Source organism: Juglans microcarpa x Juglans regia, chromosome 7S (genome assembly GCF_004785595.1).
Source record: "Juglans microcarpa x Juglans regia isolate MS1-56 chromosome 7S, Jm3101_v1.0, whole genome shotgun sequence".
NCBI lineage: Eukaryota > Viridiplantae > Streptophyta > Magnoliopsida > Fagales > Juglandaceae > Juglans > Juglans microcarpa x Juglans regia.
This window is the reverse complement of record NC_054607.1, coordinates 7984350-8011242: the sequence shown is the minus strand read 5'-3', so window position 1 is coordinate 8011242 and position 26893 is coordinate 7984350. Positions and strand designations below refer to the sequence as shown.

The 26893-nt window shown below is 34.2% G+C and overlaps 3 protein-coding genes across 6 annotated transcripts; 2 read left to right on the top strand and 1 right to left on the bottom strand.

The window, feature by feature from the left end:
* Nucleotides 1–12437: 12437 nt before the first annotated feature.
* Nucleotides 12438–13241, top strand: LOC121240661 (zinc finger protein ZAT11-like). Its single transcript, XM_041138155.1, has one exon. It carries the CDS (start codon nucleotides 12681–12683, stop codon nucleotides 13167–13169), a length of 489 nt encoding a protein of 162 aa, XP_040994089.1. The 5' UTR covers nucleotides 12438–12680; the 3' UTR covers nucleotides 13170–13241.
* Nucleotides 13242–17244: 4003 nt separating this feature from the next.
* Nucleotides 17245–21073, top strand: LOC121240658. 4 transcript variants are annotated; one of them, XM_041138151.1, is made up of 6 exons: nucleotides 17245–17404; nucleotides 17730–17827; nucleotides 19209–20276; nucleotides 20359–20424; nucleotides 20515–20713; nucleotides 20860–21073. In XM_041138151.1, the coding sequence occupies exons 2-6, from the start codon at nucleotides 17825–17827 to the stop codon at nucleotides 20922–20924; spliced, it is 1401 nt and encodes a 466-aa protein (XP_040994085.1). In that variant the 5' UTR covers nucleotides 17245–17404; nucleotides 17730–17824; the 3' UTR covers nucleotides 20925–21073. The 4 variants fall into 4 exon arrangements, with proteins under 4 accessions (XP_040994085.1, XP_040994083.1, XP_040994086.1 ...); XM_041138149.1 differs by having other exon boundaries at nucleotides 19200–20276; XM_041138152.1 differs by having other exon boundaries at nucleotides 17274–17404; nucleotides 17659–17827.
* Nucleotides 21074–22179: 1106 nt separating this feature from the next.
* Nucleotides 22180–26445, bottom strand: LOC121240659 (ras-related protein RABE1c). The gene is made up of 9 exons (XM_041138153.1): nucleotides 26236–26445; nucleotides 26001–26129; nucleotides 24717–24789; nucleotides 24519–24619; nucleotides 23275–23340; nucleotides 23059–23156; nucleotides 22773–22835; nucleotides 22607–22699; nucleotides 22180–22493 (listed from the first exon to the last, which is right to left on the bottom strand). Exons 2-9 carry the CDS (start codon nucleotides 26071–26073, stop codon nucleotides 22410–22412), a joined length of 651 nt encoding a protein of 216 aa, XP_040994087.1. The 5' UTR covers nucleotides 26074–26129; nucleotides 26236–26445; the 3' UTR covers nucleotides 22180–22409.
* Between the last annotated feature and the right edge of the window lie 448 nt (nucleotides 26446–26893).

Below are 26893 nucleotides of genomic sequence, written 5' to 3'. Positions count from 1 at the left end.
AAGAAATCTCTATTAAAGACACCGTGGTGCAAGCCTCAAGAGCCAACCTCACGTTGGCGCCCAAGAGGGAAAACAGAGTCTCTCTGTTAATGAAATCTCTTCATTCTCAAATTCGAGATCATTTCAGAAAATTCGGCAATTGCCTTTCTTTTCCATGTTTTCATATTTAAAGTATTACATGTGCTATAAATCAGGAAATAAACTAGGAAGGGGTTGCCAATATAGCAACCGAGTCTTACGAAAATAAATTAAGAAAGAATTAATTTTAGCAACAAAAGTTTGAAATAAAAGATAAGAATGGATAAAGATTCTAGCACTGAATACGTCCTCATCTCCCACGATTTAAGGAGTAGTTTCTGCCTGCGAGTCGTGTTCTCTATTTGCATCAATTGCCGGCCACTCAGAAGAACTTGACTCTGGCAAGTTTTGAAGAACATAGGCAGCAAACAAATCTGGGTGAAGTCGATTGAGTTCCGACGCTTGTAGCCAAACGGAATCCGATTGGGGACGATGTTTCCATTGTACTAAAAATTTGTAATAACCTCCGCGCCGTGTAGTAACAAACTGGTGATCTAGTATCGACGCAATTTCATCTCGTGGGGCTATATGCTTTGGAACATGAATAACTGCATCTTGTTGGATAAATAGGTCCGAGGTTGCTGGCACTGGTTCCTCCGAATCATGACATTGAGTGAGATCTTCAATGTTGAAAACAGGACTGATCCCGTAGTCAGCAGGTAACTCAATGACGTAGGCGTTAGAACCCAACTTCTTAAGAACCTTAAAGGGTCCTGCCCGACAAGCATGTAGCTTGTTGAAACTCCCAAGAGGAAAACGTTCGGGCTTTAATCGTATAAGAACCATGTCACCAACCTGAAATTGCCTATCCTTCCGCCTGGTATTTACAGAGGCAGAATATGCTTCCGTATTGAGGGACAGACGCCGCTTGACCTCATCATGGATATCCTTCATGTAACTAGAGAAATCCAACGCTGCTTCACTGGGTCTAGAAGGCAAAGTTAGCGAATGGAGATCCAGTGGGGTGTTGGGGCGAAATCCGTAAACCACTGCAAATGGTGTGCAACCAGTAGAGTGATTAACAGAATTATTGAATGCAAACTCAGCTTGCGGTAACACGAAGTCCCAGCTCGCTGCATGATCTGCTACTAAACACCTTAATAAATTACCCAAACTTCGATTGGTCACTTAGGTTTGGCCATCGGTTTGAGGATGGAATGCACTGAAAAATAGTAACTTTGTCCCCATCTTTGCCCACAAAGTCTTCCAAAAATAACTCATGAACTTAACATCCCGATCGGACACTATGGTAGCTGGAACACCATGCAGCCGAACTACTTCTTGGAAAAATAGAGCCGTTGTTTTGGATGCATCGTAAGTCTTGTGACAAGGAATGAAATGAGCCATCTTTGAAAAGCGATCCACCACCACCATTATGGAATCATGCTGCCGTAGTGTCTTGGGTAATCCAAGCACAAAGTCCATACTAAGGTGCTGCCTAGGCTTATCTGGAATGGGAAGGGAGGTATAGAGGCCTACTTGCTGTTTGGTCCCTTTGTTTATTTGACAAACCCGACAATGAGCCACAATTTTATAGACGTCGCGACATAGTCGAGGCCAGAAAAACCTGTCATAAATCATGGCAAATGTTTTATCCACACCAAAATGCCCAGCTAAGCCCCCTCCATGAAGTTCTGAAATAACAAATTCTCTAAAGGAACCGCACAGAATACATAGTCGATTGCCGTGGAACAAAAATCCATCTTTGACTGAGAATTCATTCTTAAATGCCTTCGCGTTTTCCGTGAGCTGGTGCCAAATAACGCCAAAGTCTGCATCTGTAGGATATTGCTGCTTCAGACTGTCAAACTCCAGAGTATTAACCGACGATATCATTAGTAGGTGGGGCCGCCTGCTTAAGGCATCGGCTACTTTATTTTCAATTCCAGACTTATGCTTGATAACGAAGTCAAATTGCTGTAGAAAATCCATCCACTGAGCATGCTGTGCATTCAACTTACTTTGAGCATTTAAGTGTTTTTACGAATCGTGATCTATATAGAGGATGAACTCTCTGTGAATCAAGTAAGGACGCCAATGTTTGAGAGTTTGAATCAAAGCATAAAATTCCATATCATACGCCGAATAGCGCCGACGGGCCTCATTGAGTTTCTCGCTATAGAAGGCGATAGGATGTCCTTCTTGGCTGAGTACTCCTCCCACACCTACATGGGACTCGTCACAGGCAACTTCAAATATCTTGGAAAAATCCGGGTGCTTCAAAACGGGAGCTTCTCCCATTCTTGTTTTGATTTCATTGAAGGCATTATTGGCAGATGCAATCCACAAATTTTTTTGACTTCAAACACTCGGTGATGGGGGCCATGATGGTACTGAAGTTCCGTATAAAACTCCGATAGAATGTCGCCAGCCCATGAAAGCTGCGCACTTCAAAGAAATTGCGAGGAGCCGGCCAACTTTTAATTTCTTGAACCTTGGCAAGATCGGCTTCTACGCATTGGTCTGAAATAATAAACCCCAAGAAATTCACCCGCTTCTTCATAAAAGAGCACTTGCCACGATTTCCAAAGAGTTGTTCTCTTTTTAATGTTTCCAGGACTTGCTGCACATGGTTTAAATGATCCTGCAAACAATGGCTAAATATCAAAATGTCATCGAAATAGACAACTACGAATTTGCCCAAGAAAGGTTTGACCGCTTGCGTCATGACACGCATAAATGTGCTTGGCACGTTGGTTAGTCCGAAAGGCATGACCAACCACTCAAATAAAACATCTTTTGTTTTGAAAGCTGTCTTCCACTCATCTCTGGGACGGATTCGAATTTGGTGATACCCGTTACGAAGATCAATTTTTGTAAAGATGGATGCTCCACTCAATAAATCTAACACGTCGTCAAGACGGGGAATAGGAAATCTGTACTTTACCGTTATTTTGTTAATTGCGCGGCTGTCGACGCACATCCTCCAAGTATTGTCTTTCTTGGGTGTGAGTAGAATCGGCACGGCGCATGGGCTAAGACTTTCACGGATGAATCCACTGTCAAGTAATTGCTGAATTTGTTGATTTAGTTCTTCATTTTCTGTGGGACTCATTTGGTAATGTGGTAGGTTGGGCAAGGAAGAACCTGGGAGTAAATCAATGGCATGTTGCACCTCTCGTAAAGGTGGTAATTGTCTCGGAATTTCATCTGGCATGATGTCTTTGAACTTCTCTAACATCTTCGTAAATTCATTAGGAATAATACCATCGCCTTGCTTAGCCTCTCAGTTCACTACCAGCAGCACTAATTGTTCTCCTTTTAGAGCTTGAGTAAACTGCCGCATGGTTAGCACTGGAACAACCTCTTCTTTTTTTGTTTGTTTCGGTTGTGTCTCAAACTCAGAAATCTGCAAAGGGTCTAGAACGAATTTTTTGCCATTAAATTTAAAAGAGTAAGAATTGGTATACCCATCATACAGGACCTTCCGGTCATAGAGCCAAGGCCAACCCAATAATAAATGACAAACGATCATAAGGACTACGTCACACCAAGCCTCATCCGTATAGTTTCTTCCCAATGCAAATTGCACCAAGCAACGATACTTTACCATGATGGGGTTATCTTCATTAACCCAGCTTACACGATACGGGGTGGGATGTTTCTCAACTGTCAAACCCAACCTCTCCACCGCATCATTAGAAATTACATTCATTCCACTCCCATTGTCAATGATAACATTCAACGCGCGGCCACCATGCTCCATACGAGTATGGGAAATGTTGGTGCGCCTCCAATCAGAACCTCCACCTTGGAACTTCTTCTTAGTGCCAGTCAAGACTCGGTGGATCACACAACTGGGCAGATCAGTTGCTTCCAAGTGTTCTACATTTTCACCGTCACTTTCTTCATATTCTTCTTCTTCAACTTCCTCAATTGCATCAACCATTCTAATTTCTTTTCCGCACACAAAGGCCAATTTTTTTTCTTTCATAGGACATACCATAGCAAAATGTCCAAACCCCTTACACTTATAGCATTGTGGACCCTCGCCAGTAAGCTTGGCCTTCCCTCTTTGATCACCCCCTACGGCGTGCCTACCTTGGTTAGTGGGCAGAGGTGGTCTCTGAAACTATTGTGTTGGTGCGCGTTCTTGCCTGTGATCCGTAGATGACATGCGTCTCCCGTTGACGAATCCCAGTTGCTTTCCAATTCGTAAAGCCAATTGATAAGCTTCATCAACATTAAGGAGTCGTGTTATCAACATCTCTTTTCGCAGCTCATTACGTAAACCCGTGCGGTAACGAGCTAACATTTGTTGCTCGTTTTCCACCACCTTGCTGCGAACGGTCAATTCATGGAAACGATCTGTATACTGGTCGACAGTCAAAGTTCCTTGCCTCAGTTGTAGCATCTCTTCAAACATGACTTGCTCGTAGTCAATAGGCAGGTATTTCTCTTTTAGCCGCTCCTTCATGTCCTCCCAATTAGACACTGGCGCACGTTGAGTCCGACGTAGTTACTCTTCCATGCTACCCCACCAAGCTCTTGCATGGCCTTTTAATTTCATACGGACATAACGGACTTTTCTATCCTCGGACACAGTGAACCAATCAAAATAATCCTCAATGGCCGTCAACCAATCTTCAAAAGCATTGGGATCCAGCTTCCCATAAAAATCGGGAACGTCTACCTTCATTCCCTTGGCTAGTTCATCAAGAGAGTGACGGTCGAAGCCACGTCCTCCTCGTCCCCTGGGAAGTTCACGACCATTCCGCCCAAAAAGAACTTCATGATCACCAAACCCCCGTTCCTCTCCCTGTATGCTTCCTCTTCGTTCCCTTCATTGCCGTCGACTTCATCTTCCGGAAGAGGTCTACACCCTCTCCTATTGTGAAGTCCAAACTCATCTCGAGTTCGACGTTCCTTCATTGTATCCAACCTTTGATTGATCTGTTCCAGAACAGATGCAAGTTGGATGATCTACGCTTGTAGCTGGGGTAGATCAGTGTTTGGATTTTGGTTATTCGACATATTGTAAGAATTACCACTGCGACTTACAGGCATGAAACACTGAGTTCCTTGCGGAAAGAAACCTTTCTCTGATGCCAAAAATGGTGCAAGCCTCAAGAGCCAACCTCACGTTGGCGCCCAAGAGGGAAAACAGAGTCTCTCTGTTAATGAAATCTCTTCATTCTCAAATTCGAGATCATTTCAGAAAATTCGACAACTACATTTCTTTTCCATGTTTTCATATTTAAAGGATTACATGCTATAAATCAGGAAATAAACTAGGAAGGGGTTGCCAATATAGCAACCGAGTCTTACGGAAATAAATTAAGAAAGAATTTATCTTAGCAACAAAAGTTTGAAATAAAAGATAAGAATGGATAAAGATTCTAGCACTGAATACGTCCTCATCTCCCACGATTTAAGGAGTAGTTTCCGCCTGCGAGTCGTGTTCTCTATTTGCATCACACCGCCAAACAGGTAAACTTCTTGCAGTCACAAGGATGATTTGCAAAAGCAAGTCGCTCCCTCATTTTCCCTTATATAATCAATTCCAGTTTGGCCCCCTTGGACAATGTTCCCTCTCTCCTCTTTCCTTCTCATTTTTTGTCCCCTTCCCTTATCTAACCTCTTTTTTTTTTAACTCTATTCAACATAGATTACAAACGAAATAAACTTTACCTTAACTCTCTCTCAAAAGAAAGAGAAATAGACATTTTGAGCTAGTTTGGACACTGAAGTATTATTGTTAGATATTTCTTTCCCAAACATCATTTAAATATAAAACACTTTTTAATTTCAAGTTTTCAATTTTTTCATATAATCATTACCTAATTATTATCCAAACACAAAAGTCCAATACAATTTTCCTAAACTTCTAAATAAAATACAAAAGATAATACTACTTTTTAAAATTTTAAAACAAAAATTATATTCAAATAATTTTTTAATTTTCTAATATTTTTATTCAATTTTTTCTCTCTCATTTCTCAAAATTCAATAAAACATCTCAACTCATCTAATATCACTGTCATTCATAAACTATTTCATTACTGTTCCCAGATATCCTAAAATATTCCGAATATCCAAATGAACAAATATTTCATATTCGATATTAGATGTAGTTTTACCCCTTTTTGTAACTTGAGAATATGATACATTAATTTTGATAGTTTAGATGTAAAAAAATTATCTTATCTTATAAGCCTCGGAAGAAGAGTTGGAACTTCTAGAAATACACAATTGGTCTTTTCCACATACAAATGTAAAAAGTTTTAAATCCCATCCCTATAAAATTCTAAAATGGGTTGAATTACTCAAACTTAGCAAAAGTAATGTTGTGAATTAGTTTTGATGTCTAGGTTCAACCAATTGCTCTAAGTAAGAAACTTGAGTCAAATTGAATAATTCCCCACTAACTTAAGGATGGCGTCGGCATCATAGCTGACGGTCGAAAATGAGGGTGAATCATGCATGACGTACCACTTGTTTGAGAAATTGGTACTCAATTGACTTTATAAATTTTCTTGAACCCTTTAGTACGATATTATATATCTGTGTGTATTAATAAACCCAAAGAAACTTCCACCAGCCTGGGGATTTGGACTGATATATTGATTTGGTACACAGCTTGAGGGATTAGATTTCGTATAATTATCTGTTTTCAATATTTTATAAGAAAATTATTTATATACTCGTAGAGTATGCAAGTCTCACACACTTGTTTTAAAAAAATAGGTAGATTTAGCTTCTTTTAAAATGAAAAATTCTATACATCATACTACCATCTCACTTTCATCCTACTAAGTAAGATGTGATATATTTATTACCATTAAATAATTATTTATTACATGTTTCTTTATCATCTAATGGTGATAAATGTGCTACATACTACTTTGTATGATCAAAATAGGATGAGAGTATGGTGTATTAGATTTCATATAATTATCTGTTTTCGATATTTTATAAAAAAAATTATTTATACAGTCATAAAGTATGCAAGTCTTGCACGCTTCTTTTAAAAAAAAAATAGATAGATTTAAGACTCAAATGATAAATTTGGAATTCAAATTAAAAACCCTACTTTTTAATGTTGTGTATTACTATTTTTCAAATTGAGGTGTGAGATATACACACTCTATAAATATATCTAACATTACTCATATTTTAATCATTAGACAAGTCATATATATAAACTTCAAATAGATATGCATTCATATCAAGATTTATAATGTTTCATAAATGCTATGAATTCAAGTACTATATCTATCTCTTTCATAATATAAATTTTTTTACGGACATAATTCTAAATAATTCATATAAATCCTACCACTTTTACAAAATCCTATATATACAACTTTACCCAAAAAAAAAAAAAAAACTTGCGTCAATAGATTGTAATTTTGTCGGTTTGGAGGTAGGTAGGCATGTTTCATCTAAGTACTGAGAGCGTAAAGTGTAAACGGTTTGACGCCGGCATGATATTTTTTTTTTTTGGAAACGCCGGCATGATATTATAATTTGAGAAATAATATTTGTAATTCTGTAGATTACGCAAGTACTCATAATCTCTTTTAAAAAAAATAAATAAATAGGATATTTATATAAAAAAAATTAATTTTTTAATAATAAATCTTATTCTTTTTTAAAATGATTATACGACGTTTGCGTAGTTTTTCACGACTATATGTAGCATTATAATGAATAAAAAAATTAAATTAGTTTAGAGAGAATAAAATTAAAAATAATTAAAAATCAAAATCAAAAAATAAAAATAAAAATAAATATGGTGTGTACTTGTAGTGTGTGGGATAAGAGTAGTAAAGCTCATAATAATTTATATATATAATTATATATGTTCCGTGAGTTAGAACAAATATTTCCCTTTAATTAATTATATTTTAACAAACTTAATTAATGTGAAAGGTCTCAAACGCATGCGATACATAATTAAGGCCTCGGTGCTGAATAGTTAACGCATGCTATATATCATGAGTAATGCAGTAAATATTTCGTCATAAATATTCAATTTTTTATATTATTAAGAAATAGTCATGGATGGGTTAGCTTCAGAATGCACCTGATATAATAATTTAAATAAAAATAAATAAAAATATTAGTAGCTTATTTGTCTGAAAAAAAAATACAAAATTAAAGAAATATAGAAAATAAGATTTAAAAAAATTAAATTTCAGCAAAGTATGAGTATTAGTCTGCATCCATATTAGATTATCTACTTACTCTTTATGAATAATAAAATATTATTAATTTTTTATTTAAAAAAATGAAAAAAAAAAGAAAAGAAAATGAATACACTGTCAGAACAAAAAGATATGAAAAAAAGACGTCAATTCATGTGCATCGCGAGGCTATTAAAGCCCTTTTGGTAAAATATAATCCTTTATTAAATTTTACAAGGGAGCTATACATCAAATTGTCAAGAATTTTAAAGGTCTTTTAGTAAAACAAGACTTAACACACTTAAAGAAAATAAAAAACAAAAGTTAACGGGAAAAAAAAATAAAAGTTACTATTTATAATTAGATAGCCACTTATTATAATAGAGTATATATATATTATTAAATTCTTTAACTACAAAAATATTTTATAAAAATAAATTTACAAACTGGCATGATGTGACTTGATGTGGTACGTTATATTACAAAACTATTTTTATTGTAAAATAGATTTAACATACCATATCAAATTACGCTATGATATCTCTTTTTACGATTGTAGCATTACTTCTGTTTAAAATTAAGGTTATGAAGATTGGATATTCGTGAGATCATCGTTTGGAGAAAAGGTTAAGAAAAATTGAGATCAATAATGAAAGTTCGAGATCATGAAGTTCTATGAATTTTTGTGAATGTTGTGGGTTTTACTAAAAATCTTTCTAGAAGGTACTAGCACTTGAAATTAATCTACCCAAAATTCCAATTTTCTAATTTTATTAATTAATCTAAACCATTAATCTCGTTATAATAAAAAAAAATCATTAGCAATTATAAATATTCCTTCATAATAAAGTTTGAATATATAATAAAATATATAAAGAAAATCTTAATTATTTCACTTTTAGAGAAAAGCTTAAATTATATAATTTAACATATAACATCAAATCACCTAATTTATAAAATAATTTATTTTTATAATTTTCCTTTTATGCCTAGAAGTTTAATTTCTAGCTAGCTTTCAAACTTTGGCAGTACTGTACTTTTAGCTAAGTCTCATTGATAAATATTCTCAATTCATCTCATCTCGTCTCGTCTCGTCTTGTCTCGTCTCGTCTCGTCTCATCTCATCTCATCTCATTATTATAATTTTTACATAAAATATAATAAATAATTTAACTTTTTCAAATTTTAAAATAATAATAATTTTTTAATAATATTTTATTTAATTTTCATGTCAACTCATCTTATATCAATTACGCACTATCTAAATCTAACCTAATACATTCATGAAATGTAAATTGTAATATTAATTTCCACAAACACGCACGCACCCACCTATGTATATCTAAAAAGCCCTCGTGAACTTCTAGAAGTAGTAGAATAATTTGGCCCAAGTTTCTATAACCTTCTAGCTCGTCCCATTTTGTGGGAATTAAAGTATTATTTATTTTCAGAAAATATTTCATCTCATCTAATCATTACAATTTTTTAAATTTTTAATATAAAATAAAATAAATAATTTAATTTTTTCAAATCTTAAAATAAAAATAATATTAAAAAATATATTTTAATAATATTTTATTCAACTTTTTAATTTTAATCTCAATTTATCTCATCTCTGTAAACAAACCGCGTTTAGTACTCCAAATGGTTGATTAGTCGTGACTTCCAGCATAAACGTCACGATGCTAGCTAGCTGTAGGCGGCCAGAAGGAAAAATAACTAAATTAAATATTCATGTGAGCTAGCTGAAATTTTCCAAACAAGATTAGAAAATGTTCACCAAATTATAACACATTTTTGGAATAATATTTGAGAAGAACATTCCCGGAAAATTAAAGCCTCAAGAACAAACGTAAAGTAGTAGTAGTAGTAGTAGTTGACGGCTCCTCATCATCATGTACTACTACTGTATGTAGACATGTTAATGTGCTCTGATTGTATGCCTTTGATCAACTTTGGTCTTTTTAAAACTTAAAGAGAGAAAAGAATACTAGAAATTAGAATAATAGCAATGCATCTAACTGGAAATTGTCAAGAACCTTCCCTAGGGAAATATTAACCTTGACCAGATTGTAGCAGAATTAATGAACCTAACGAAATTTTATACGTATACATTTTACATATATTATATATATATATATTTATATATATCTGTACGTGAGTAATGCTAGATTCAATCTTAAAGTATATAAAATTCGCATATTTCTTTTAAAAAATAATAGAATATATTATTAAGAAAATAATTTTTTCATATAAATCTAAATTTATTCACTTTCTTATAGAGATTAATGAGACTTGCACACACTAAAATTTTAATTTTTTAATTTTTTTTATATGCTGGTCACTATATCAGTGCTACAAATATAATTTATATATATATATATGATATAAATATATGCATGTTTTCTTTTCAAATTGGATAAACCGGACACATGATTGACACATCAACCCAAACCCTGGCCTACGGCGCAATGCAGAAGAATATCATGGCATCATGCGTGCTGCGCGCATGCTTTTTTCTAGATATATATCCCAGTAAGGACGCTCAGTTTTGGTCAATATTTTGAACGCTCCGGGTCATTAAAACAAGCAAAGATCGAAGTTTCTTGCTCATTGGGTGGAATGAGAGCATCATTTGTCGATATCTTTTAGGCATCATTTGTTTTTATAATTCATTTTGACTGATATTATCTCATTATTATCATTTTTATAAATTTTTATATAAAATATATTAATAAATAATTTAATTTTTTTAAATATTAAAATAATAATAATATTAAAAAATATTTTAATAATATTTTATTTAACTTTTAACTTTTATTTAAAATTATATCATTCAATATCACGTTGTTAAGATTAGGTTTGGACTTTAGGACCAGAGATACTCATACAGAGTACGTCGAAAAGATCATTGTTCTGAGGAGAGTGTGCACATGAAAACATGATGTACAGCCTTCTAGAACGTCCAATGAATAGTCAACTGATAATATATGAAGAGTAGTGGTAGGCTGCTACAGCTGGCGTGTTATCTGACATAAATTTATCTTTTTATTTTTTTTTATATTTTTTAAAAATAAAAAATATATCAATATATTAAAATTATTTTTTTTAATTATTTAATAAATAAAATAAAAAATAAATAAAATACATAAGGATTAAAATTAGAGGAAAACTCAGACCGCAAACTAATACTGCATACATTTCTCATATTTGAATACCTGCCATGCACGTTAGAAAGCAGGAACTTCAACAATTCAAGGGCCACGTACGGTCGTACGGATTCCGTACGTACGTTAGGCGTTCAACTAATAAGATTCTTGAGACACACATGACCAGTTGTGGCATATATATTGCATGATGCATGCACGTACGTGTGATCTTCTAGAGTACTGTATATATTTCTAATATTAGCAGGCACACATGGCAGCTCATGGCCTCTTAGAGGAGGAAAAAAAAAAAAAACAATGAAACTGAATAATTTATACATGATTGGTTAGTGTAAAATTATTGAAAAATAGGTGATATTTAATAAAAATCAAGAGAAAAATCTTCTTCTATCCAATTAAAAGAGAAAAATGCTATAGTCATAAAGAAGTCTTATAAAAATAAATTCATAAACTAATATAGATTCAAATAATACGTTCAATTTATTGTACAATAAAGATAACTTTACCATCTAATATATATTATATCAAGTTATGTCAGTTTGTGAATTTACGTTGTGAGATCTCTTTGTAGATAAATCATTTCTGATTTAAAAAAAATTTAAAAGTCAATCGAATAAAAAAGATTGGGTTAGTAATTTTTTAGGATTTTAGTATTTATTTTTATAACTTAAGATTTTTGTTACATTAGTATTTTATCTAAACCAAAATACTTTGTAGACTTTCTACCTTTTGCTTCAATATTTAAAATAAAATATTCTTTTCTTTTAAATTTTCTTATTTTAATTACTCTTTAAATAAATAATTTACTTAAAATAATAATAACATATAAAACAAAAGGCAATATTATTCGAGTAATAAATTAAGGAAGGGAGAAAGGTGACGGTGAGTGGTCCCATCATCCACGAAATTACGCGGAAAGTGGTAGAATCTTGAGTAGAGTAATTGTACGCGCCATGAACGCACGTGAGCCGTCTAAAGACTCTTGGAATTCCATTTTTAAGTCAGCGCGTTTATACGTAACAAGTTAACGAACAACAGAAGACTCCCACTACCATCGCCTCGGACTCGCGACTCAAGTTACGCGGTCCAAACACACATTTACACTTACATCCTTATCCTAAACGTTGGACGTAAGTCCCAACTTGTTCCCCAAGAAATCTAAGGGCAGATCTGTCATCCCACCTACTCATCAGTTAAATCGTACTATATATATATATATATATATGTAACCACCCACCGCAAATCCTACTTCGCCAGCAATCAGCTTAGCAGATTTATCTATCTTGGCATTGAATTTCTTAGATCCATGAAGAGAGGCAGAGAAGACGGAGATGAGCTAGAGAAGGCAAACATGGCGGCCAATTTCTTGATTCTACTCTCCAGAGTCGGCGAAATTGACGCCATCAGAAATACACGCAGCAGTACTTCTAGTACTGCTCGTGCTTTTGTCTGCAAGACGTGTAACCGGCAGTTCCCGTCGTTCCAGGCACTGGGAGGGCACAGGGCGAGCCACAAGAAGCCGAGGCTGATGGCCGGAGATCTATTTCACCGCATTCCGACATCGCCGGTGAAGCCGAAGACGCACGAGTGCTCCGTATGTGGGCTCGAGTTCGCGATCGGACAGGCGCTGGGTGGGCACATGAGGAGGCACAGGGCAGCCATAAGTGAAGGCATGGTGATCAAACACGCCGTGCAGGCCACGCCGGTCATGAAGAAATCAAGTAGTAAAAGGGTTTTGTGCTTAGATTTGAACTTGACGCCGGTGGAAAATGATCTCAAGTTGTCCAGTTGGTGATGATGGGTATAGATCAGATTGTTTTTGTTGAAACTTTTCGATACATATATACGGTTAATTTAGTTGAGTTGGGATTTTGTAGCCACTCTTTTTTTTTTTAATTCTTGTTCATATAGAATTTGTTTTTACTTCGAACTTTTTTTAATTTTGTTATTTTATTTAATTAAGTTATTTGTTAAAAATAAAAAAGTTACAGCAAAATAACATCTTAGGCCTCGTTTGGATATATAAACAGTTTCATATCATATCATTTCATTTCATCATTATAATTTTTTTAAATTTTTACACAAAATATAATAAACAATTCAATTTTCAAAATCTCAAAATAATAATATTAAAAAAGAATATTCAAATTATATTTTATTCAACTTTTAACTTTCATTTAAAACCATCTCTCGTCTCATCTCATATTGTGATAATGAATTACAGTAATTTGAGAGAGAGAAGACCACTTCCGAATGGACGAGAATGGGGCGGATCAACGCCCTCTTCTCATCTTCATTCAACTTTCAAGAAGCCATCTCCTCTGATTTCACTTATGTAAAGATCTATATATTTAAAAATAATATTTTTAATTTTATATAATACAAAATTATTGATCAGGTATACGATATTATTCTATTTATAAGTCAATGTTAACCATTTTTATGTTGTTAATATCATAAAATCTTATTTGAAAAACAAATTAAAATTAAACTTCTTTTTATAAATCAAATCTTGCCTTGTAAACAAGGTATGATAATACACCAGTTTGCAAAAATATACTTTTTCTAATATACCATCTTTAACTAATTATTTGTTAAGAGTCTTGTCACATAATATCTCGATACAACTTTATCAATTTTAGTTTTGGAAAAAAAAAGTCTATGCAACTAAGAGCTAGCTGATATAATCATGGATACTATCCATGAGATTCATGGCATACATTTGGAAAAGAATCTAATTTGATATAATTTAATGTTTTAATTGGCATCCTTTTTGTTTTCTTAAGCATTTCTAATTTTGAAAAATAAGCCATCAATTTTATTATATACTTCATCATGTTTTAGAAAGATTTGGAGATGAAGATAAATTTTTCAAGACATGATCACATCTAAAGATGATTTTTTTAAGTTTTCAAATTAATCTGATGCTACGTATCTTCTTATCGAGTTTTACTATGTATAGGCAATGGAGTTTTACGGGAGGAAAAAAAAATTATATTCTCAAATTGGTGTGTAGAGTATACATATTTAGTAAATTCATGCTTACTTGACATAATTTGATTTGAAAGATAAATTTTAAATTTTGAATCTTACAAATCATTTAAATGAAGTTAATGATATACTGTACATATCGACTTGAGAATAGAACGTGGGCTAAGCAAAAAACTTTTCAATGTTCATGTGCACTCATCAATATTTCCCCTCCTTATTTAATTATAACTACGCTCTCTCAAACAACCACATGATGCCGGCCTTAATCTTTGGCATGCTACAATACTGTTTTTGCATGTAACAAAAGAGTGAGAAAATATACTAATCACTGTTGAAAAATTATATTCATCATCCTTACATACCATATTTTTTTATTTTTTTTTTATTTTTTCTCTTATCAAATGTGTGGTATATAGATGATGAGTAGAATAATTTAATAAGTTTAAGAAGAATAAAATAAAATAAAATTTTTATAAAAAATTAAAAAAAAAAAAAAGAGTGGCATGTTGTGTGTGGTGCATGGTGCGTGAAGATGATGAGTAACAAAGCTCATCATTGTATTCTTTTCTCTAGGAACACATATATATATGTCTAAAATAATATTAAAATAATATTTTTTTATGAATATTTATCAAAATTATTTGAACTCGCGCAATATCTCGATCAAAATGTAAACTCTCCCCAAATGTCAATGTGTCATACATCCATATTGATCGTGACAAGTTTAGATCAAAGTGGTGCATGTGAATCATGTACTGAGAGCACCCCAACAACTAGGTGAGCTTCAAATTGTGTGATTCATTCATTTCTCACCAAATTTACTTGCTTTGATAGTTGTTTTTTATGATTTGTCAAGAATTCCGTTTGTCTTGCTTACACACGTTGGAACATGACTCGGATATCTAGGAATTAAGTACTGTATTGCTATTGGATCATCTGAAACTTACAGTTTAGATATAATAGCTCTCTTGACGAGGCACCACAACGTAGTGTCACGTGATTTATTAATAAGAAAAACACGAAAATGTATATTCAAACCAAAAAGGCATCAAGAAATACAAAAAGAGAAAGACTATAACTCTATGCATTTAGATGTTGAACTGAACTGAGTTGAGTTGAGTTTAGTTGAGATGATAAAATATTGTTAACATATTATTTTTTAATATTATTATTATTTTAGAATTTGAAAAAGTTGAATTGTTTATTATATTTTGTATTTAAATTTAAAAAAAATTATAATGATGAATTGAAATGAATTAAGATAAGTTTAAGAACTAAACAAAGCCGGCTTCGTGGCATCACATGGTGGTGTCAAGTTAAAAGGATCATTTGAGCGGTAAATTTTTGATGGCCATGTTCATCTAAGAATAATAATGACAAAGATACAATCATTTTGTGTAACTATTTTATAGTAGATAACTGTAATGCTATCTATCATCATTTTTATTATCATCCTCTCATCCTGAATTATTAGCGGTAAAAGTATTAGCATTTTCCGAAAAATGTTGCTCATTTAAATGGAGTTGTAAGAAAGTTATGAATGGTTATTCCTTACCCCTACTCATGCAAGTAACTCATGTTTCTGTCTACTGACCTTAATATTTATAAGAAAAAAAAATGATATACATATAATATTCACAACCCTTTACACAATCCTACTTTAAATGAGGAGTATTTTTGTAAAATAATAAAATAATTTTTTTTTAAAATTAATTTATAAAAGTAGCATTAGTTTACAGAAATTCTTTCAATTTAGAACATAATTATATAAAAAAAACTAAATAAAATTATATTATATCATTACTCTCTTGAGAATCTCAAACTCAAACGTGTCTATTAGACCGATATATATCCTCATCGGTTGATTACGACTCTTCCTCTAGTCGTGGGCCTCACCTGCCTCGTTGGGCTCTCTTTGGACTTTCACGTCCTTTTGGACCTTTGTCGGTTTGGACTTATTCCACCATAATAATTATTCATATTTATTATATGAGAAATACTACACATATTAATATGTAAATATTTACGTATAAGAAAAATTTTATTTATTATTTTTTACATCACATATCAACATATGATTTATTATTTTTATTATTTTATAATAAATTACATGTTGACGTTTGGAGTAAGAGATAATAAGTAGAATCTTTCCTATTATATATTCTTTAAATATGAGCACATAATATTTTCATAATTTATATAATATTTGTAATTAATAATTATTAAAATCTAGTAATTTTTTATATAATTTAAATAATATAGTCATAAAAAATTATAAATAATGATATACACGAATCTAAAATATACAAATCTCGTGCAATAGTTTTATAAAAATGTAAACTCTACAACAAAAAAAGGTACGATTTTTTTCTTTTTCACGATGGTCTACTTTTATTTATGAAAAAAATGCATTACTGAAAAATCACATAGCAGTGGCTAAGGTATAATTTGGATACTGAAAATATCACAGGTATTTATTATTTATTATTTTATTATTATATTTTACTTATTTCTCATTATCATTTAATATTATATAATTATTTTTTTATTATTATTTACAAAATATCGGAAAATAGCTGGTTAACCAACCTAAGTTTTACAAAATGTACAACGTGTCGAGCGTGGGTTGGTTCCCTATTACATTGACTTTTTCTTTTATTTGCTTTCAAGCCACCGGAATCTAGCCATGCGTACAGAGAGCTCAACTCCACCTACGCACCACCCGTTTCAGATTCCCTACCTCCTATGAAACTAAAAAGACGACAAAGCACCTCAATCAAGTGGCTCCTACTAATTTGACGGTCGAGATTATTTTCCATCCCACACGTGTATGATCGAGATGAGTGTAACCGTGACTTCTGGTCATGCGGATTCACCCAATTTTTTATATTGCTTTCGGAGAAAAGATCGAGTGCTCCTCATACACCATAGCCAGAACCAATGGCTCTTCTCTGAAAAACTCGCTGCCAGTGTGGCTTCGCCGGAAAACTCATCGCCTTCCAGACCGGAGATTAAACTTCTGGTCAGTTTCCGGTCAAGGTAGCGATTTTCAGATTCTCCGTTTTTAGGGTTATATAATTTCTCTTACTCGTATTGAATGAGGTTGAAAATTCGCGTTGAAACCTTTTCAATTGGAAGCTCTGTTTTTTTTTGGTGAGTTTCGGGGTTTGATTTTGAGTCATGACGATGAATTGTCGGAGATTTTGGTACAAAGGACATTTTCGATGTTTTTTATTTGAGTTTCTTTTTTTGTTTGTTTGTTTATGCGTGGTTTGGATTTATGGAAGGCAAAGGTATTTATCCGTACGCTAAAGGCGTCTATGCCTTTTAGTTTATTTGACTGACTACCACTGATGTGTCTCAGTCCGTACATACTTCATTGAGACGCAAGGAACGAGCAGCGAAAGCGAAAGTTGAATCAAATACTTTCCTTTTCACCTTGGAAGTAGAAGAAGCAAAATGGTAACCATTCGAGATTCTTATGTTGCAACCTGCTCTATCGTTTTTTTTTTTTTTTTTTTTGTGCTTTTTATTTCATTCGTTTTGGGAGTGGAGGGTTTGGGTGGTCAAAATAGTGAATAGTGGACTAAGTTAGAGTTTTGGGTTTTCCGGTTGTTATTTAATATGTACTCGAACTTACATGATTGAATCCGGTTTTGTTAATTGTTCATAACATGTGTTAGAGCTTACTAAGATATGCATATTGGTGATTTTGTGAACAGAGATTAAAACTTTTTCATGGTTGAGGTGAGAAAGGTGATTGGCGGCTGTTCTTTCGAAGGCCTTTTAAATCTTGAGATGAGCTATGGTTAAAACTTGAAACAACTGCACAGAATGCATGGAAAACTATGTTTGATGGCCAGTGAGAGGGTGATCTTCTAGGAGTGGTTCACGCTTTCACTTTTTCTCGCTAGATTTTTATTAGTTGTCTTTGTTAAGCCATCCTTTCAAATTCCATATCTTCTTCCTGTTTCTGGCATTCTTCTGTATTTTGGTAGCTTATACTGGCTTAAGTGAAGGCATAGGAAAATGGTTGGCTTAATCCAATCCCTTGCGAGCCCCAAAAATATTAAAGAATATTTGTGTTAGTGCGGGAAAGCTTAATTAAGTGTATATACAGGGGTTGAACCTTCTGGATTTCATGTGAAAGTATTCTGGACTTCAGTTTGCACTGTGCTTTGTGTTTGGTTAGAACTCCCTTGTGAATTCTATACTTTTGTGGTGATTACTAAGAGGGCTTTACTAAAGAAACAAGCGAAGGACATGGGCTTAATGAATTGGAGTTAGGAAAGAGATATCCATAGAGAAAAGTATGATAATGCCGGTCCATTGCTCTTCGTGATTATGGACCATGATAGTTCTTTATGCTAAATAGCGGAACAAGTGATGTGGGAGGCTATTGCTTAATGCTGGAGATTTTGTTATGTTACATGGTGCTTATTTTTTGCAGAGGAACAAGAAATAATTTTTGTGGTTTTGTATTTGATGTGCTGTGGAATAATAAGACTATTCTTCCAATTCACTTCTGAGTAAACATGTGGTGTCAGGCTCCTTCTGTATTCTTTGATGATTTATTATTTCTTTACCTTGGAACCTGCAAATATCACTTTTGGATTTTTTAAAAGACAAGTAAAATTATGTCAATTCCTTGAAAAGGAAAATGGTACTTATATGGAGAGTGGTTAAGAGTAAGGAAAATGACTGTGACAAGTCACAAATCAGATCCTTGAATTAAGGCATTAACCCCTTTACCTTTCTTTCATGTCTACCATGAGGAAGTGTGTGCATGGTTCGTGTTAGAGTCCATAAAGGTTGAATAATTTTTTTTTCGAAGTCTTTTCAGAACAAGGGTTTTTGGACGGAAAAAGGTGCTGGACAAGTACATGATGGAGACTCAACGTTTGATAATACTTCCAGAACTGAACCAAAACGATCTCATCAATGGTTTGTAGATGCTGCTGATACAGAGCTGTTCCCTAACAAGAAACAAGCAGTGCACACTCCGAACAGCAAATTAAGTTCTGGAATGTCAATTGCAAATATCCCTTCTTGGGAAAATGCTTCCAGTTTTAATTCAGTTCCAAATCAATTTGTTAGTCGTTTATTTGGATCTGATACAGCAAGGTCTGTCAACTTTACTGAAAGGAATATATCTTCTGCTGGAACAGAGAATTTGAATGTGAGAAGAAAGGGTATGGATGACCAATTTGGAGAAGATGCATCCATTGGTTTGTCCATATCTCATGCTATGGAAGATCCTGAAGCATGTCTTACCTATGGTGGAATAAGAAAAGTAAAAGTCAATCAAGTTAAGGATAGTGACCCTAGTATGCATATTCAAAAGGGACATTGTTCTAGTGGGGAAAATATCAGTCACCTGTCTCCAGGTCACGCTTATGACAGAGAAAGTGAAGCCGCTTTTACATCAATAGGGCAGTCCTATAACCAAGATGACAGTGTCACTTTAATGGGTCACACCTACAACAGGGGAGATGCCAATATGAGGTCGATAACTCCCACATATGGCAATGGAGATGGCACTTCCATTTCAATCAGTGATACATATGGTAAGGGGGAAGCTAATGTTTTATCTTTTAGTGGATTCCCTGATGAACAAGATATCATCCCTGTGGGCAGGCCTGGAAGCGGCTATGATCTATTATTCAATCAGCCGTCAGTTCAAACATCAGAAACATCCTGTGAGAAAGTTTTGGACACAACAAATGCCAGTGCAGTTCTGAGTGCCACTAGGGCAACTAAATCAAGACCTGAATTTGTTTCTAAGAATAAGCCAGAATTCAGAACATCAAAGAAAGAAGCTCCAAATAGCTTTCCCTCAAATGTTAGAAGCTTGATATCAACTGGTATGCTTGATGGGGTCCCTGTGAAGTACGTTTCCTTGGCACGGGAGGTAAATTCGAGTTTTTCTTGATTTCTTCAGGCTTTACTGTTTCACTTGAATGACATACAATTACATTCCTGCATTTAACAAGGAGCTTCGTGGGATTATAAAAGGTTCTGGCTATCTTTGTGGGTGTCAGTCATGTGACTATTCTAAGGTAAGCCATCCATTGGTGTTCCTGGTATTTAACAATAAATTTCTTTTGAGCTAACCAATGATTTTTGTCTTCTTTTTTTTTTTTGTTAAGGTGCTGAATGCATACGAGTTTGAGCGCCATGCTGGCTGTAAAACAAAGCACCCTAACAATCACATATACTTTGAGAATGGAAAGACTATTTATCAGATTGTACAAGAATTAAGAAGCACGCCTGAGAGTTTATTGTTTGATGCGATTCAAACTGTTTTCGGTGCCCCAATTAATCAGAAATCCTTCCGAATTTGGAAAGGTAACAAGACTAGTTACTTTCAATTGTCATTCTCTCCCTCCCTGCCGGGCCGGGATTTAACTTGCATGAACTGTCCCATTTTGGGTTCTTTTTTCACCTGCTGAATTGCTGAGTTTTGATTTTCTTTGTTTCTTCTGTTTTTCTAGAATCATTTCAAGCAGCAACTCGTGAGCTTCAGCGTATATATGGGAAGGAGGAACTGAACATATAGCGGTATTCGAGATGAGCCTTGATCAAATTGTAAGATAGTGTCAACTCATGTGTATAGAAACGAGTAACCCCTTTTTTTTGGGTAAATTAATTGTGTTCTCTCTTTCCGTCGTGTAACTTGTATTGAAGAGTGGATGGGTTTTTTTGTTATTTTGGTGCACAAAAGAATTTCAGTTGTAAAGATGGCAAGCTAGACTTCCCAAAATTCTCATGTTCAGTATCATTCGAGCGTTTGCTTCACTTTTTTCATATCTTAAAGAGGAACTCATAAAATCAGCCTTAATTTCATGTCGTAATCTGGATATATTTCCTTCAGTCTTACCTCGCCAAATAAGAGATAGAGAGATTCAGGGGGCCACTTGCACCATTGCAGAAGTTACTTAGGCTGAATCTTATTTTCAAGATGCTTCTGTATCAACACGCTGACAACTCAAACGAGTTTGTATTCGTTGTTTGGAATAAGCTCCGATGTTTGAACTTCTGTCTATCCACTGGAACAGAATATTTCAGTATCGAATATGTTTTAATGTATCGTTTCGGGATTAGTTATATAAATATATATATTTATATACTTGTCAAAATATATGTGTGTGGAAGAATTAGAGATCTATATAATGAATATACGTTGAAAACATTAAAAAAAATTTGGAGATAATTGTGTTAAAAGATAATATTAAAAAAATCACAAATTTGAGTTGAAACATAGAAAAAGTAATTAAATAAAATAAAATAACCGAGAATTTATAAAAAAAAAAAAAAATGAGATTTTTAAAAAGAGAGAATAAAAGCACATATTTAAAGTTACAAAAAAATTAAAATTATATAAATGAATTTTAGATTTTAAAATTTCATGTATCTCATCTAGATTTAAAATTTATAAAAATGTCGTCCAAACTCAAAAAAATTAAAAATTTTCTATTAAAACAATCTGAATGGAATGTAGTCCAGAATTGATTGGAACAGGCGAGGATGTATAGTGTACTAGAGACAACCAAAACGGAAAATTCCAGCTTTTCCAGCAGGAGCAAATCGGAATTCAAAACTATAATAAGATCCCCCTCCATCTCATTTGAAATCTATATATGGTAACAGCTCATAAATTTATAACCACTTTTGTTTCTACTTTCTAATCTATACTAGTTTCATGTGGCAAATTTTTATAAAGGAGAAAACAAAGACACCATTCTACATTGGAAATTGCATTTAAAGTAAATCTGTTCATGTCCCAAGATGATGAAGATAGGAACGGGGTAGAAAAGAAAATAAAGCTATTGTTTGCCACAATATACGAATCCAAAGTTGGCAACAAAATAGAATTCTCAAATATAAGAAACTACCCTTCACACACTAAAACAAGTTAAAAAAGAATGAGTCAGAAAAATTACAGGCACCCATTATATTGTTATCACAAATTAGTTTTTTGCTTTTGTTTGCCCCTTTTGCAGAGAAGTGTCGCCTTCATTATGTGTGATCAAATAATTGGCTCCTAAGAACCACAGCAAGCTGATCTTTGGGCAGCTTGGCCGCCTCCAGCTGCCTGGTCTGGTTGATTGATCTTAATCGTCGAAGGCTGCAATGACAAGAACCATACCGACATTTTCAAAAACAGAAACCCGAGGGTGATCTCTAATAATATCATTGCACCTCTTCATTCTTATTTAAGACAAGATACGAATTTTGTACCTCAGCCCTAGAGTCGGTGTCTGCAAGCCTTTGCTTTATATCCCTTGCTATTGAAAAGAAAACTTGCTCCACATTTAGATTTGTCTTTGCGCTCTGCAATGAACAGTATATTTTAGTACTTACTATACCGATTAACCAGCTTCCATAATCAGTAGGTATTACTTACAGTCTCGAAGAATTTGATACCATACTCGTCAGCAAGTGCTTGGCCCTTGGAGGTAGGCACAGCCTACAAAAAATAAAAAAATAAATGATATTGACTGGGTGCGAACACTGATCTACAAATGCCTGAGGGGGAGAGATAGTGCAGTAGTCAACAATTAGAAGTCCCCAAAAAGGCACAATGAAGGAGCTCAAAGCATGGACAAAACTAGGCAGTAGTAGGTTTTCTTTTTTAAGCCTAAAGCAAATTAGATTTAATTCGATAGAAATACCAACATAAAGAAACATACCCTCTTGCTTTCATCCATGTCAGCCTTGTTCCCAACCAGTATCTTGTTCACATTATCTGAAGCATGCTGTTCGATGTTGCGAATCCAGTTCCTAATGTCTGCAAAAAAGTGAGAAGCCAGGTGTCTTAATAAAGCAGTAGAAATCCATAAATGAAGTTTTGTCAATCCAAGCAAGGAAATCAGAAAGAGCAGGTGGGGGCAGGGGGGAAAACATACTGTTGAAAGATGATTCATCAGTCACATCATAGACCAGTAAAATTCCCATGGCTCCACGATAGTAAGCTGGAAATGAACATACAATAATAAGAAAACAAAACTAGAGTAATATAGTGAAAAAAGAGTGTTCTAAGTTATTGTGGCAATACAAAACAATGAAGACAAAACCAAAGACAAGAAGACAGAAATACAACAATTTATCAACTGACCTCCCAGTTTTAAGATAAAATAATCAAGTTAATGATATCCAACTATAGAGCACAGGGACGATTCTAGAAATTTCATGTAACAGTCACTTGGTAGAGACCACTGGAAACCCTTGGAAGGTTCCTTGGGGCTGCTTGTTAAAATCTAGAATTTTCAAATTAAAAAAGAAAATGAGGGATTTTATTCTGAAATTTTCTTTGGTTCCTCTTTTCAGAGATTCGGACAACCCAAGAGATAATCAATCCGCCTGAGCTCAGGTTGGCCATCAAGATGATATAGCTTGGCTCAAGTAGAAACAAACTCCACAGCATTAACTTGAGCTTAGTTGAAAAGCCTTGCATTTGACCCAGAGGTTAGTGAGCCACTCTGGGACTCCAATGATTTGATTGTATTATAATATTAACAACAGGAATGGACAAGCCCATCAGTGGGCCCAAGTTTACAGAGAGCCTCTCTGGTATTTATACCGTATGGGATTTAGGTATCGATCTTTTGATTATTTGATTGAGTAAAACAGTGTTAAAATCGATGGGATCACTAGAGTTCCACATTAGAAAACAATGAGACATTAGTATTTACGAGCAACTTTTTTTACCTGTAGATTGCTTATAACTGGCCTACATTGAGCCAGTTCACAAGCATGTAAGCTAACTTTAATATGTTTAGACCTGTTTTTCGAAGTAATTATAACGAGACTTTAAACTGGGCTTCATTTCATAACAAACGAGCCAAGTGAAGCTTTCTCTGAAGCCAAACCCAAGATAATTGCAACTCTGCAAGTAGCTTAGCTCATCTGAGGTGACTACTTTATACCTGGAACCCCAGTCTATCACCCAAACAATAAATATGTTCTTTAAGTTTCCCTTGTCAAACTGCAAGTGAAACAAGCTCATCTAAACGATTTGAGCAACAGAAGGTAATGGCCAGAGTCAAGTCTAAAGTTTTTTTTTTTTTTTTTAATAAGTACCATACTATCTGAGTTTTTCTGATATAAAATGCCTGTCTACAGATATTTACAGGAAAAAAAGGAAGTTTACCGGTTGTGATTGTTCGGAACCGCTCCTGGCCAGCTGTATCCCATATTTGCAGCTTGATTCGTTTTCCATCTAGCTCAATGGTTCTTATCTTAAAGTCAATGCTGTGTAGAAAAGACTGACATAGTGAGATTGGTAAAACTTTTCAAGAACCCAACACTTATTGCAGCAGTGCAACTCCAAAATCCCAAGAATACGTACCCGATGGTGGTGATGAAACTAGTGGTGAAGGAGCCATCTGAGAAGCGTAAAAGAAGGCAACTCTTACCCACACCTATGAAGGGAAACAACAAGAATCATCAAACCTCCCTTGGTCAAAGCTTTGGTGCAGGCATTACTATTTACTAGTCTACAAATTAACTTAATGAGATCAATAGTTTTACATTGCCCAAAAAGTAGTCCTTAGTTATGACTGGTAAATCCTAAAAAACTAAAACTTTACTGATATGCTCTCCAGAAGTACAGGAATAAAAACTGAGACTCTGATGAGGCAAGCCCAATGAGAATTTTGCTGTATTATCAACAAGTTGCCAAACCCATTGGCAGATCCAGCACCAACTCAACTAAATAGCATAAGTGTCTCCATGGAAATGTAAGTTTTTCGTATGAGTGCACAATCTTATGATCAACTACGAATCATATCTGAATGATGAGGATGATCATAAATGCTAGCTACCCTACCTCTCTGAAGGTGAGTGACCAACCCTAAGTAGCAACATTCATTCGTTTAATATGCTCAATAAAAAGAAAAGAGTTCTTATTAAACACAAGAATATCCGAATACATTCATATGTTTAATATGCTCAAGAACATTCGTATTTCCAAACACACTGAAAACTGAGCAGTATAACCCAATCAAGAAATTGAACACCACTTATTTGTCCAAATATCATGAGTAACTGTGTGCCAAAATTTCTATTGCTACACCCACAGACACACACACACACACAGAGAAGAGGGCAATAAAAAAAACAACAACAAACAGAACTAAGTATATATCAAAGGCTAGAAGAGGAGTTCAAAAATTATAACAACCAATCACAAGTAACTAGGGCAAGGTTTTGTTAATTGAAACAACATAGCAAAACACAAAGTCTCAGAATCCATCAAAACTTGGATACACGACAGCATTGGCTATTTTTCAAGATGAAACATTATGGAGACTCTCAATATTTTACACCTAAAAGCTCAAAAATCAGGTCAGGACGAGTTTAAACAGGAATCAAATTAGATCTATACAAAGACCGCATCACAATGTCCATTAAGCCCCAACAATAAGAAAAATTTCAAATCCAAAAATAAAAAGTAAAAATAATAAGCACGACAAATCAAGCCAAACCAAAGCACAGGCAAGCTCAAATGCAGAATAAATTTAGAATTTTCCGAACTCTGTACCACTATCTATGTCCCTGGCACATAATGTTTTGTTTACTTCTCGTTAAAAATAAGAGGGAAAACAAAGGAAACAGGCTCCAATAAACGTACCACTGTCGCCGATCAATAGGAGCTTTATGAGGTAATCGTAATCGGCCCGAGCCCTTGCCGGTGGAGCAGCCATTGAATTATTAGTTTATTTTTAATATGAAATACAAATCCCAGCCAGCAATTTACCCTCTGAAAGCAAACAAAAAAGGATTTTAAAAACCAAAATTCTAAGTCGAATGCATAGAAAATCCGATGAGAAAGAGAAAAAAGCATCAAAATCAGAAAGAAGAAATACCAGATCGGAAACGAATTGAGAGAGCTTTAGCGATATAAAGTGGGAGAGAGTGATCCCGGAGAGGTCCGAAGTGATAGAGCAAAAAGATTTGAGAGAGAGAGAGAGAGAGTTTTGAGGTAATTTTCGTTGTGTTTTGGCTATTATAAGAGCTGCTCAGGCTATGGTGAGGTTCGCTAAAATGCGCACCTGTTCATCCCTTTTGCCGCACTTCTGCTCTTGCGCACGTTAATACTTGCCTTCAATAAACTGGATTTCAACTAATTAAATCCTGCCACGTGTTAACAGAGAGTTTTTTCTACTTTTATTCAGGTGTCAATGGTCAAGTGGCGTTGTAGATGTGCTAAAAAATATCAGGTGGGGGGACGCATGTAAAAGATCGGAGCTTGGGTGTATGTGCTGGCATCCCAATCATCGCCCAATTGGTACCCCGCTTTGTCAAAGCGTTAAGTTACAACTGTCATATGACAATAGGCTGCATAGAAAAGTCTTGTTTGGTTCCCATGCAATCACAACCATCTTAACTTTATTTTTTAATCAGTCAATCAATTTTCATTGTTTGCAAATAAATTGAGTCACCATTTTCATTAGTTGAATTTTTTATAAATAATAATAAATTAAGATAGTAGGATAAATTTTATAAGATATCGTAATGTGTTCA